We start from the raw sequence: 11,613 nt of genomic DNA on the forward strand, positions 1-11,613 counted from the left end.
TGTGCCACTCCTTACATTTGAGATGTTTGGTGCATTTGGGACTTGTCACAGTTTAGAGTTTTAATTACTACCCTTTGAACGTTTTAAGAAAATTTATTTGAATCCCAGCATTTTTGAAAAATACAGAATCACACTGTCCTAACTGAGCATAAGGAGATTTTTCTCAAGACTTTGTTCTTCTTTCCTTATAAACAAGTTTATTTCTGCAAGCAAACAGGTGGCCAGTGTTAAGGTACTTGGCAATTTCTTAATATATTTTGACAAACAGAGTGTTGTTCCATCTAAATGTAAACGTGCAGAAGAAAAGCAAATGGAAAGTCTGTTTTTTAAGTTTCCCTTTGAGAGTGTACAAGTAGTGTATTTGAGAAATTAGATCTCACTATTTAAATGTATGAGAGTGAAGAAAATGCAACCTTTTTTTCTTTTCCTTTTTCTTTTCTTTTCTTTTTTTTTGGTGGGGGTATGCAGTCCCTTTTGTGCCCAGTTAAACCTCTAGGCTTTTAACCAGTTTGTTTGCCCTTATTTGTCATTCAATTCCAGCTGCCTAGAGCAGTTAACACACAGGCTCTGAGTGGAGCAGGAATATTGAGGATGGTGAACAAGGCTGCCGACGCTGTCAACAAAATGACAATCAAGATGAATGAATCGGATGCAGTAAGAGCTGATTTTTCGACTTGAATAATGAGATGAATTAATGAGCCCAACAATTGCATTTTAAAGCTGTACAAGTAGAAAATAGGATATTAATTTGCTTATTGAGTTTAGTTCTCAGCCACATCAGTTGACTACTGTGGTTATACATGGTTAATTTGTTGCTTTAAAACAAGGAATGTGCCTTGCTATTGGTAACCTAATTTACAGTGGTTTATTCTTGCTAAATTAGCTCCATTTTTCATTTTTTTTCTTAGTGGTTTGAAGAAAAGCAGCAGCAATTTGAAAACCTGGATCAGCAACTTAGGAAACTTCATGCTAGCGTCGAAGCTTTGGTCTGTCATAGAAAAGGTGTGTTTGCCTTGTTATTTATGTGTTTAATACTGTGTGTTAATTCAAATATTTTATTTAAATTTTATTAAAAACATTCTGGGCTTACTATAGAAGAGAGAGAGCAATAGTTTAAGAGAATGTTTTCTATTTGAATCTTGTTAATGTTTTTTATTCTACTTTAGCCTCACTTGTAGTTGAAAAGTAGGAAAATCCTGAGCTTATAAAAATATATTTTGAATTTTGGGTTAAAACTGTTCATTTGATTAGTAACTCTTTGTTAAACATGCTTACAGTTTAATGAATGAAGATGTCTTATTAGTAACTGATAATCAGTTTTATATTTGAAATTTATCTTTAAAAATTTTTTGTGTACCTGTATTTCATAGAAAACTCTGAATTATTTTCTTCATTTTTGAACAGCTATATTGGAAAGTGTTGGGAGAGGAAGTTTGTTAAAAATTGATAGAAAATTTAAGTTGCCATATTTTACTTCTATCACGAGATGTTTATTGTTTTTTTAAGAATATAAGGATTTTAATGTTAGGTTTCTAAAATACCTAATAAGTAATTTAGTAGGTGCCATGACCAGTAATCCATTTCAGTAAAGCAATTACAGAAATACACCAGTACACTCATTATTGAAAGTAATTTATAATAGCTCTTGCCGTTTGTACTCTACCTTTTAGGGAATGGCTTTATGGTTCTTAGAGAATGTTACATAATGTAGAGCAGTTTCTAGGCAATGTATTATTAATCATTGACATTATGTATTCTGTAAACATCTGTTTTTCTTTATTCAAAGTATCTGAAATAATGTTCAAAAATCTCTTTTAGAAATTTTTAGTATTTCTGCTGAGAATTGTTCAAGCATTGTTGTACACAAAAAAAGAATAAGACTTCTATGAATTGTATGTATAATTTTACCTGGCTTTTCTCTTATTAGCTAAATAATATTTTCATTAAAAATTATAGACATTTTCAATTTCATATAAACGTTTAAAGGCCAAAAAATGTAGTATAAATTGATTGTAAGTATTCCCATTGCTTTCCATATTAAAAATCTTTTTTCTTTTGCAGGAATACAAAAAAGCAGTGAGCACTTTAGGAAGAACGGGGAGGCAGATTATTATATTAAATTATTAAACATAGTTCCTCCCCCTGAGAATATAGGCAGTGGTTCTTCTTAATTTTCCTATAATCTTCTTAACTTGCAGTAGAGCGCTGAGCAGTTGGCATTTATGCCAAAGGCATTTTGATAACTGGTTGTTTTATGTTAATTATTTTAGAATAATTATTTGAATGATACATGAACTGATAAAATTTAGAGGGAAGGTAGAAAAACCATTTCAATATTTAAAAACTATACTAGCGCACACTAAAAGTGAATAATTCTTTGTTTCAGAACTTTCAGCCAACACAGCTGCCTTTGCTAAAAGTGCTGCCATGTTAGGAAACTCTGAGGACCACACTGCTTTATCTAGAGCTTTGTCTCAGCTTGCAGAGGTGGAGGAGAAGATAGACCAGTTACATCAAGAACAAGCTTTTGCTGACTTTTATATGTTTTCAGAACTACTTAGTGACTACATTCGTCTTATTGCCGCAGTGAAAGTAAGCTTTATTTTGCAATCTTCCTTGAGTTCTTCATGGTGCCTAAATCTTCCCGCTGTGTATTTTTACATTCTCAGAAATTATACTTAGATTCATGTTTATCAGAATAACAGTGACAGTAAAAGAGGTACCATGATCAACTGAGTTTGGGAGATAATGTACAGTATCCCTGTCTTACAGATTCATAGAGCATTAAAATGCTGAGATTGTCTGCAAGTAAAAAAACAAAACATTTAACTTTGTTTAATCCAGAGACTTGCAAGTTCATATGAGCAGGAGTTCTTTTCCATTTAATATCTTTTTACGTAAATGGAACAGAGTTCAGGAAGAACTGAATTAGTGGCTCATTGATAAAAGAAAGTTAAAGAGCTGTGCTCAGGTTATACCTTGAGGTAGACTAAGCTATTTCATGTTGGCTTTGTGTTTCCTGCCGAAACCTAGCCCAGGTCAGCTGCACCAAGGGGTTGAGAAATTATGGAATAGCGTGACAGGGAATTTTTGTGCTCTTTATGTTTGGTTTGGTTTTTGTTTTAAACTGATTCATTTGTATTTGAAAAAGTGGTACATGGACATAATAAATCCAAAAGCTCAAAAAGGTCAAGTTCGCTACCCAAGACCGCTAGTCTCTTTCCTTAGTCAAATGCTGTTACATTGTTGTGTGTCTTTACAGAATTAGCTGTGCATGTGTATGAAGCTAATTTTCTCTTTTTTTCTTCTCAGCTCGCTCGCTCTCTCCCACCCTCCCTCCATCTCTTCCTTCTTGAAGAAGGAAGATAGTATATGCACTGTCCTTTGCCTACTTTTTCCACCCATTACATTTTAGAGAGGTGTCCATGTTAGCATATGTTGATATGTTAATTCTTTTTAATGTTTGCATGGTATTCTATTAGATAGCATGTAAAAGTACCATAAATTATTTTATCAGTTTAGTTGTAAATATTGTTCTTTGAAAATAACTCTTGGGGCATAAAATACCTAGAAGTGAAGTTACTTGTCCAAGGGGTATATGAATTTTAAATTTTAATAAATATTCTCATATTACTGTCCAAAGAGATTATACTTCTCTCTATTCCCATCCACATATGTGCTCCTTCTCCCACCCCATGATGAAGGTATTTTTTTGTATAAGTTTAAATTTCTTTGGTTTAGTGTGAATTTAAGCATCTGTACAGATGAAAAGCCATTTGTATTTCTTTTTGGTATATGTGAAATCTTCATGTCCTTTGCCCAGTTTTCTCTTGTGTCTAGTCTTAGATATTTCTAATAGCTCTTTAATACTACTTAGCCCTTTGTTTTTATCCATATCCAAAAGAAAATACCTTACTTTTTAAAAAATGTTTGTTTATTTATTTATTTATTTATTTATTTGAGAGAGCAAGTGCCAGCCCAAGCACAGTAAGAGGCGGGGATAGAGGAAGAGGGAGAGAGAAACTCAAGCAGACTACTTGCAGAATGCAGATGCTGATGTGGGGCTCGATCTCACGACCGTGAGATCATGACGTGAGCTGAAACCAAGAGTCAGATGCTCAACCAGCTGTGCCACCCAGGTGTCTGAAAATACTTTTCTGATAATAAATTTGAAACTATGAGTACTTTGAGAATTAGAATATAGAGCCAAAACAGGGAAGGAACTAAGACAAATCAAAATTTGGGCCCTAAAGAAAGGTGAATTTCAGCCATTTACAGTATTACCTAGGCCTGGCCTTCTATCCAGGAAACTCCTGCTTTCCTCTTTGTACAGTGCATGGCCTCTCACATTCAGGACTCCATATTTTGGGTAGCACTGTTACCTAACATATTAAATAGCAAACTCGTTGCATGCGTTCTCATGTTTTGGCCTTCTGTGAACCACTAGAGTAGTGTCAGGGATTGAAGATAATGGTTTTCAATATGTTTAGCACTAGAACTCTTGATAAAAAGAATTCACAGGGAATCTAAATATATAAAATGTATCAAATATTTTTTAAACCAGCCCAGTAGATGGGTTCCCCAAGGAGTGGAAAAGCCTCATTGTTTGGCTCTAAGTAATCAGCATCCTTTCAGGACTCCAGGAAGCTGAGCCACATACCTTCGCATTCACTGAATTGGAATGTGATATTAATTAAAATTAAAATTCCAGTTCTTGATGGGCCAGGAAATACGTTCCACAGCTGCAGCCATGTCTAAGCTAGACCAGTTCACACACAAATGTATAACATAAATTGACAGGGGGTTGGAGGTCCAAGGCAGATCATCAGTGTCAGTCTGTCCCCCTTAAAGGAGTGGCCAGTTCTACTAGAGCAGACTAGCATCTTCACGGGGTGAGCATTTGTTTTAAATGGTAGTGACTTTCTGAATCTAGTTATGGTAGCTGTATTATTTTCGTTGTTTTTGTGATTTTGTTTCAAGTTAATGTGGCTGAAGCAGAATTAATTTATAATAAGAAATGTCTTAAGGAAACTATAAGAAAAGCAGACAAAGGGGACAGTAAGGTGTACTTAGTAATGTGAGAAGAGAAATTATATGAGACAACAAATGAAAACTAACAAAGTGGAGAGATAAGGTGCTTTGATTTACCAGTTTGCCCAGGATATCTTTTATCCTGGTTAATATGAAATATGCATAGTCTTTGGAAAAAAATAACTTTGGTTTCTGGTGAAGTTTTCAGTGCTATTCCCCACATTTTAAAAATACACAGTATGATATGAATGCAATCTGATTATGGGTTTTTTTTCTGTGTTACCAAGTTGTTACTATTTGCACTTTTAGTAGAAATCTTGAGTTAATCAACTCTAATTAATATGTTTGTGTTTAGAAGTCATCCATGATAGTACCTGCTAATTACTAAACATCCGCTAGATTCAGTTATTGTGCTACATATTTTTCATTTTCTTTCCAATCCACTAATAGAGATCTCATTTTCTTCCATCTATATTTCGGGAAACTATGGCTTATAAAAATTAATTTACCCAGGATCATAGAGTGACAAAGCTAGTATTTGAATCCGAATTTGATTTGTTCCAAAGCCTTTGTTTTTAAAGATGTTATTTATTTGAGAGAGTGTGTGAGCCAGTGAGCAAGAGAAAGAGAACATGAGTTGGGGGAGGGAGAGGGAAAAGCAGACCCCCTGTTGAGTAGGGAGCCTCGACGACGCAGGGCTCAGTCCCAGGGCCCTGAGATCATGACCTGAGCCCAAGGCAGACACTTAACTGACTGAACCACCCAGGCGCCCCGAAAGCTCACATTTTAAAAATAAATTACATACATACTTTTCTCTTCAGCAAGTCTCTATAAGAACATGTATTTATTTACTGTTTGTTGATCCAGAACATTCTTTGTTTAGAATAATGAAAGTAACTCTGGTTTGGTGCTTTCTGGTACACCCAGTTTTGTTAATGCTTGCTTCATGTGTTCAGTTAGCAGATACTAACATGATACAAATGTATCCCCAGCATCAGATTAGGAATTACTATTGAATTTCTCCCCTCCTCTCCATCCCCTTTTCTCTTGAGATTCTAATTACGCTCATGTTCACATTTTCTTTCTTTTTTTGCATCAACCTGCTCTTTTTCTGCCAAACCCCTTGAAAGAATTAGTGGATTTGGTTGACTTGGTCTGTTAACAGTCTTTTTGTCCAGTTCTTCATTTGGCCCTGCCTCCTAGATAGGTGTGGTATGTGTGTGTGTGTTTTGTTTGTATATTCAGAGCTGTTCTGTTTCATCCAGTCACAGGAGCCTTTTTTTATTTTTGTCTTTAAGCAAATGAAAGTGGATGTTTCTTTTATATCGGCATGTTTATTTTCATTAATCCCAGTGTATGAGAATAGTGTTTCTTTGTGTTTGTTTTCAGTATCACAGCACTTCTGGTATTTTGAAAGTATTTCAGTGTTAACTGTCACTTACTAGCATTATGTCATTCACTTATAGGGTGTGTTTGACCATCGAATGAAGTGCTGGCAGAAATGGGAAGATGCTCAAATTACTTTGCTCAAAAAACGTGAAACTGAGGCAAAAATGATGGTTGCTAACAAACCAGATAAAATACAGCAAGCTAAAAATGAAATAAGAGAGGTGATTAATACAAAATGCTTTACTTATCACTTTACTCAAATTTTCCATGAGCCATTCATATATGCATAATTTTTCATAAATTTTTTTCTGAACCATTCAACACTAGCCATTTTTCCATAATTTTATGAACTGTGTTAGAATTACTTTAACTTTTTGATCATTTAAAATCTCCAGAGCCCTTTGTTATTTCCACAAGATTATGGAATGGAATAAAGAAGCATACAAGGAAAAGATTTAAATTAACCTTTAATTAATAATTACACAGTTCTTTCGAGATGGTCAATTTGATTTTGGATAATTACTTATTTTAGGTCTAAGAGTAGTTTTAGAGCATAGACTTGCCCCACGTTTAGCTTTTCAAGCAACATTATCCCCCATATATATGTACTATATATGGTATTTTAGTAAATTTGTATAAGTTTATTATAATTTATACACTTTTTTTGCCATGCTTCAATAAGGAAATTGAAGAGGTAGGACAACCTTTATATTACTAAAAGTAAATGTATCTGCTCTTTGAAGAGTATGTACCACTGTTTTGGTTACATAGTGGGAAAATATCATTTCATTGCTTTAAGTCTTCAGTTATTTTATTTTAGCTACTCCATTGGTCACTAATCATGTTTTGTTGTTTCTGTACTGAACTTAATGTTTACCAGTAGGTCTTTGTAGACCATAATTCCACTTTTTTTTAATCCGAACATTTTACTATTAAAAAATGTTTTTAAATGTTTGTCCTACAGTTTTCTTAATTTAAAGTATTTCCATGGGCATATAAATTGTGGTGAACATGTATTCTTGAACTTGGCAGAATGTTGTTGATACATTATGGAATCTTTAATGATATCAAAAAGAAGTGATAAAACTACCCCAACACTGCTAAATTGGTAGTGAATTTTATACTCAAAATCTTCTCATCTGTCTTAGTCGTATTCAGTTAAGCTATGGAGATTGTAATTGATTAAGTATTAGAATCTCCTAATCTTGAGTATATCTGACAGTGAAATATTAATGAAAATTAAGCTGATAGGCATTTCTAGTATTGAAAAGCTAGATAAAAGTTTGAATGACCCTAAATTGGGCTTTGCCAATATTGAGCTTCCTCAGGGTTTACAGACATTGAGTGATCGTGACAGCTAGTTCTATAATATTTTCCTTACAAGAATTAAAAATGTGTGCATTTTTGTTTATTTCTGTTAGTGGGAGGCGAAAGTACAGCAAGGAGAAAGAGATTTTGAACAGATCTCTAAAACAATTCGAAAAGAAGTGGGAAGATTTGAAGTGAGTATAATAACGTCATTTTTTGCTGTGATTTTGTAGTAAAACCAGAGTTTTGTACTGATGGACTTTCTTTATGTACTACAGAAAGAACGAGTGAAAGATTTTAAAACTGTTATTATCAAGTACTTAGAATCATTAGTACAAACACAACAACAGGTAAGCTCATTTTTTATAACTTATTTTATAACTTACAAACTTCTTCTAGAACTTTTGGTATACTTTTTCATTTTAAAAGATGTCTGTGAAAGGAGTTTTTAAACTTGAGGAGGAGTAAGAAATGGAGTAGAGAAAACTGATGACCACAGAGGAAAACATGATAGTTAAATTGGAAATTCTCAGGTCGTATCTGCCTCTGCTCCTGAACTCCAATTGAGATAACATTTTTCCAAGATTAAGGCGAGCAGAAACTTGTGAATAGCATTTCCCTTTTTCTGTCTTCCTAGTTTTATTTCCCTAGTGATCCCACCTGTTTGAGTAAATTCTTAGAGTAAGTTCTCTTCCATAACAGAACTTAAATTAAAAACTGGCTTTTTTAGGGTTGGGGGGTTATATTGTGATTTTTGTTTTATTTTGTTTGTAGTTGGTGGTGATGGTATGGCACAGATGGCATTTGTCTCCTTAACTAGAGAACAGAAGACCATGGATTTTAATTAAAATCCTTATATAATATATAATAGATTGATTTTTAATTGAGAGATGACATGATACCTTCAAATTATATTTAGTCTTTACTTCATAAAATAATTTATAAGAATTTGTTTTTAAAGGAATTGTTTTAACTGTAACTTGTTTATACCTTCATTAATTCTGTGGACTACGGAAGAAACACAGGCAGCAAATTCCTTCCACTCTCAAAAGAAAACCACATGTCCCTTTCTTGCCTAATACTTTTCTTCCACTTTTTCATTGTTTTTTGGCTAGAGTAACATAAAATGTGAATATCCTCTGAATTAGGGTATGTTATCGCTTTATACTGGAAAGTTCATTGCAGTTTTTTTTAAGGTAGTCTCATTTAATTTATATTTAACCGTCTGTTTCTATATACAATTTTGCATAAACAAAGTCTTGTTATAAGATTTTTAAAAATTTTTTATCATTTACATCAAAAACAAATTAGCCAGTAGTAATTGACATTTTAAATAATTTATACACGAATTATATTGACAGACTTCAGATAGGGAAATTTGAATGATCCCTCATAGAACTAGACTTCAGTAAATGTTTATCATTTTTCGCTGCTCGCATAGACATTTTTAAATGCTGTATGGAATATATGCATGTAAATGACAAAAAGATAATTAGAATATCTTTGGTTATGATCCGCAGCTGATAAAATACTGGGAGGCATTCCTGCCAGAAGCCAAAGCCATTGCCTAGCAAGAAGATTTCTGTTACGAAGATCTTGGATGTTTGTTCCCGTTATGCTGAATTCCACAGTGAAATCATTTAAAACCATCTAAATAAACCACTCTATATTTTCTGAATTACATGTGGTTTTTTTATATACATATATATGTATATATCTATACTCTGACATTTTATGACAGGCTGCATGTCCTGACCCTCTTTGAATTAAGCGAACTGTGGCATGACATTCTGCAATACTTTGCTGAATTGAACACTATTGTGTCTTAAATATTTGGCACTAAAAGGTGCACTGCAAGGCCAGAAAATTTTACAATATTTTTTTCTTTAGTATGTTCTTCTGTAGTATGTTCTCCCTCTTTATGAAGTGAATTATCAATGCATTGATTAATGTTCACTTATACATTCCTGTACAGAAATTATGATTTTGTGATTACAGTAATAAAATGATATTCCTTGTGAAGTATTTAGTAACAAATTATTTGGGTATGTAAACATGTTAGAGAGCTTTTAAAAGCATTTTTAATCAGAAGAAATTTTTGCTTCTAGATGTACGTAGGTGATGCTCTGATCCATTAATTTTTTTTAGTTGACAGAAAAAGCTGAACTCTTTCATTATAAATGACTAAATGAAGGTTAAGTTCTCTTCTGAAATCATCATAAACCAAAGAACATATATCTTTTGCATAAAGGAGAGAATGAATACTTTCTTTGCTTGTTTTACTCCTATCCCTATTACCAGTGCCCAATTTAGGAATTAGGAAAAAAATGTATTTTTGTGCTTCCGTTTTAAGTTCTCTGATTTTGCTCATCTTCTATCTCCAAAGTCCTAGACTTTGCATGTATTTAATTTATTCTTTGCCTTTTCTTTGTTTTTCATTTTAAACTAAAGGTAAGATCATCTGTGGTCATAACTGACAAAGAATGGTACCATGCTAAAATTCCCCATGATTCGATGAATAACCAAGGATACTGGAAAGCACATTTGAAGCAAAATGAATTTGTCTTTGGCACCCTTCTTACCTATACTGTATCTTGTTCAGATGGCTGTTATCTAATAACCCTTGATGCTAACAAAAGTTTAAGTTGTGACTGGCATCAGTGTTTTCATTTTTTAAAGTGTTTTTAAAGATGCCTCTCTGAAATTTACCAGTTACAGCTCCTAGAGTAGTCAAATATGGTATGTGTAGCTGAGTCCTCTCTAGCCCTTTACTGGATACAATTAATACATCAGAGTATGCTCAGGATATGTTTGCTTCCACTTCTTTTTAAGCCTACTGTAGGCATTACTGATTTTTAGACTCCTAGAACTCAGAAGAGTACCTAACACGTAATAGGTTAATAAGAAAGACTGGATGAACAGGAAAAGAAAATCCTGGAAGATGCAAAATAATACATGCTACCTTAAGAAGCAGTAACTGAAGCAGAAATAGGACTTCCCCTGTTGCTTCTGTTAGAGATAACTTAGAAACTTTGGAGAAATGAGCAATTCATAGTAATATCACATGCTATCTTGTCCCATTAATCCTGAGCAAAATCTACAGTGATGTTTTACTGTTACAGACATCGTTGCATTACTTCCAAAGATACAGTTTACATGGTAGGTCAATAACTTAGTTATTCCAGTCAAAATCTTCCATTCTTCTGTGGTATGTTCATTAGAATATTCAGTACCTCCAAATAAAATAATAAATATTTTCATTCTTGATCAAGCCGAAGAGAGTAACAGACCCTGACACCGTTCCAGACTTCATTCCTCTTAACCTTCACTGAAAAAGGAGTCTGTTGGAAATACCAAATAAATTATATGAGCCTCTGATAGCTACCAACCTTTTTAGTATCTTCACTCGGCTCACTTCCACCTGTCAATCTTCACATCTATTCATGTTACTAAAATACTTTACTCCAGTAAATAGAACAAGGGCATTAATTGTGCTGATAACATAGTCTCTTGTATAGATCTGAATTTTTTTTTTCTTAAACCAGATGAAGAAGGACTAAGCCTGTTACAGTGGGACAAGCTGAACCTGGAGTCAACATACATGTGTTCAGTCTTGCTTCTGTCACTTTGTAGCTATGTGACTTTGGCCTTATCACGTAAAACTCATCTATAAAACAAGGGTATAAGACTGGTTCCTGAAGTGCCTTTCTACTTTAAAATAGTTTGCTTAAAATACCAAACTTCACTATCAATATTATTCCATTAGAAAATCAAATTCTAATCAAAATCACCTATTAATAAAACAAGGCTAGAACGAAAATGTGTGTAAAAATAGGATTTCTAAAACCTAAAAGAATGTTTTTCTGGTGGTATTTTTTGACAAGC

At 33.5% G+C, this 11,613-nt stretch overlaps 1 protein-coding gene across 2 annotated transcripts in view; it reads left to right on the top strand.

Annotated features, from left to right (window-relative positions):
* SNX2 (sorting nexin 2) overlaps positions 1-11,321 on the top strand; it is a 49,999-nt gene extending 38,678 nt beyond the window's left edge. The window contains exons 9-15 of one of the 2 annotated variants that reach the window (XM_002925658.4): positions 541-654; positions 909-1,002; positions 2,387-2,592; positions 6,498-6,641; positions 7,842-7,922; positions 8,007-8,078; positions 9,249-11,321. In XM_002925658.4, the coding sequence (XP_002925704.1) occupies positions 541-654; positions 909-1,002; positions 2,387-2,592; positions 6,498-6,641; positions 7,842-7,922; positions 8,007-8,078; positions 9,249-9,299 (762 nt within the window). In that variant the 3' untranslated portion in view covers positions 9,300-11,321. The remainder of the gene's footprint in view (positions 1-540; positions 655-908; positions 1,003-2,386; positions 2,593-6,497; positions 6,642-7,841; positions 7,923-8,006; positions 8,079-9,248) is intronic. The other variant, XM_011232884.3, reaches the window with a different exon arrangement.
* The last annotated feature ends 292 nt before the right edge of the window (positions 11,322-11,613 follow it).

Source organism: Ailuropoda melanoleuca, chromosome 3 (genome assembly GCF_002007445.2).
Source record: "Ailuropoda melanoleuca isolate Jingjing chromosome 3, ASM200744v2, whole genome shotgun sequence".
Lineage (NCBI taxonomy): Eukaryota > Metazoa > Chordata > Mammalia > Carnivora > Ursidae > Ailuropoda > Ailuropoda melanoleuca.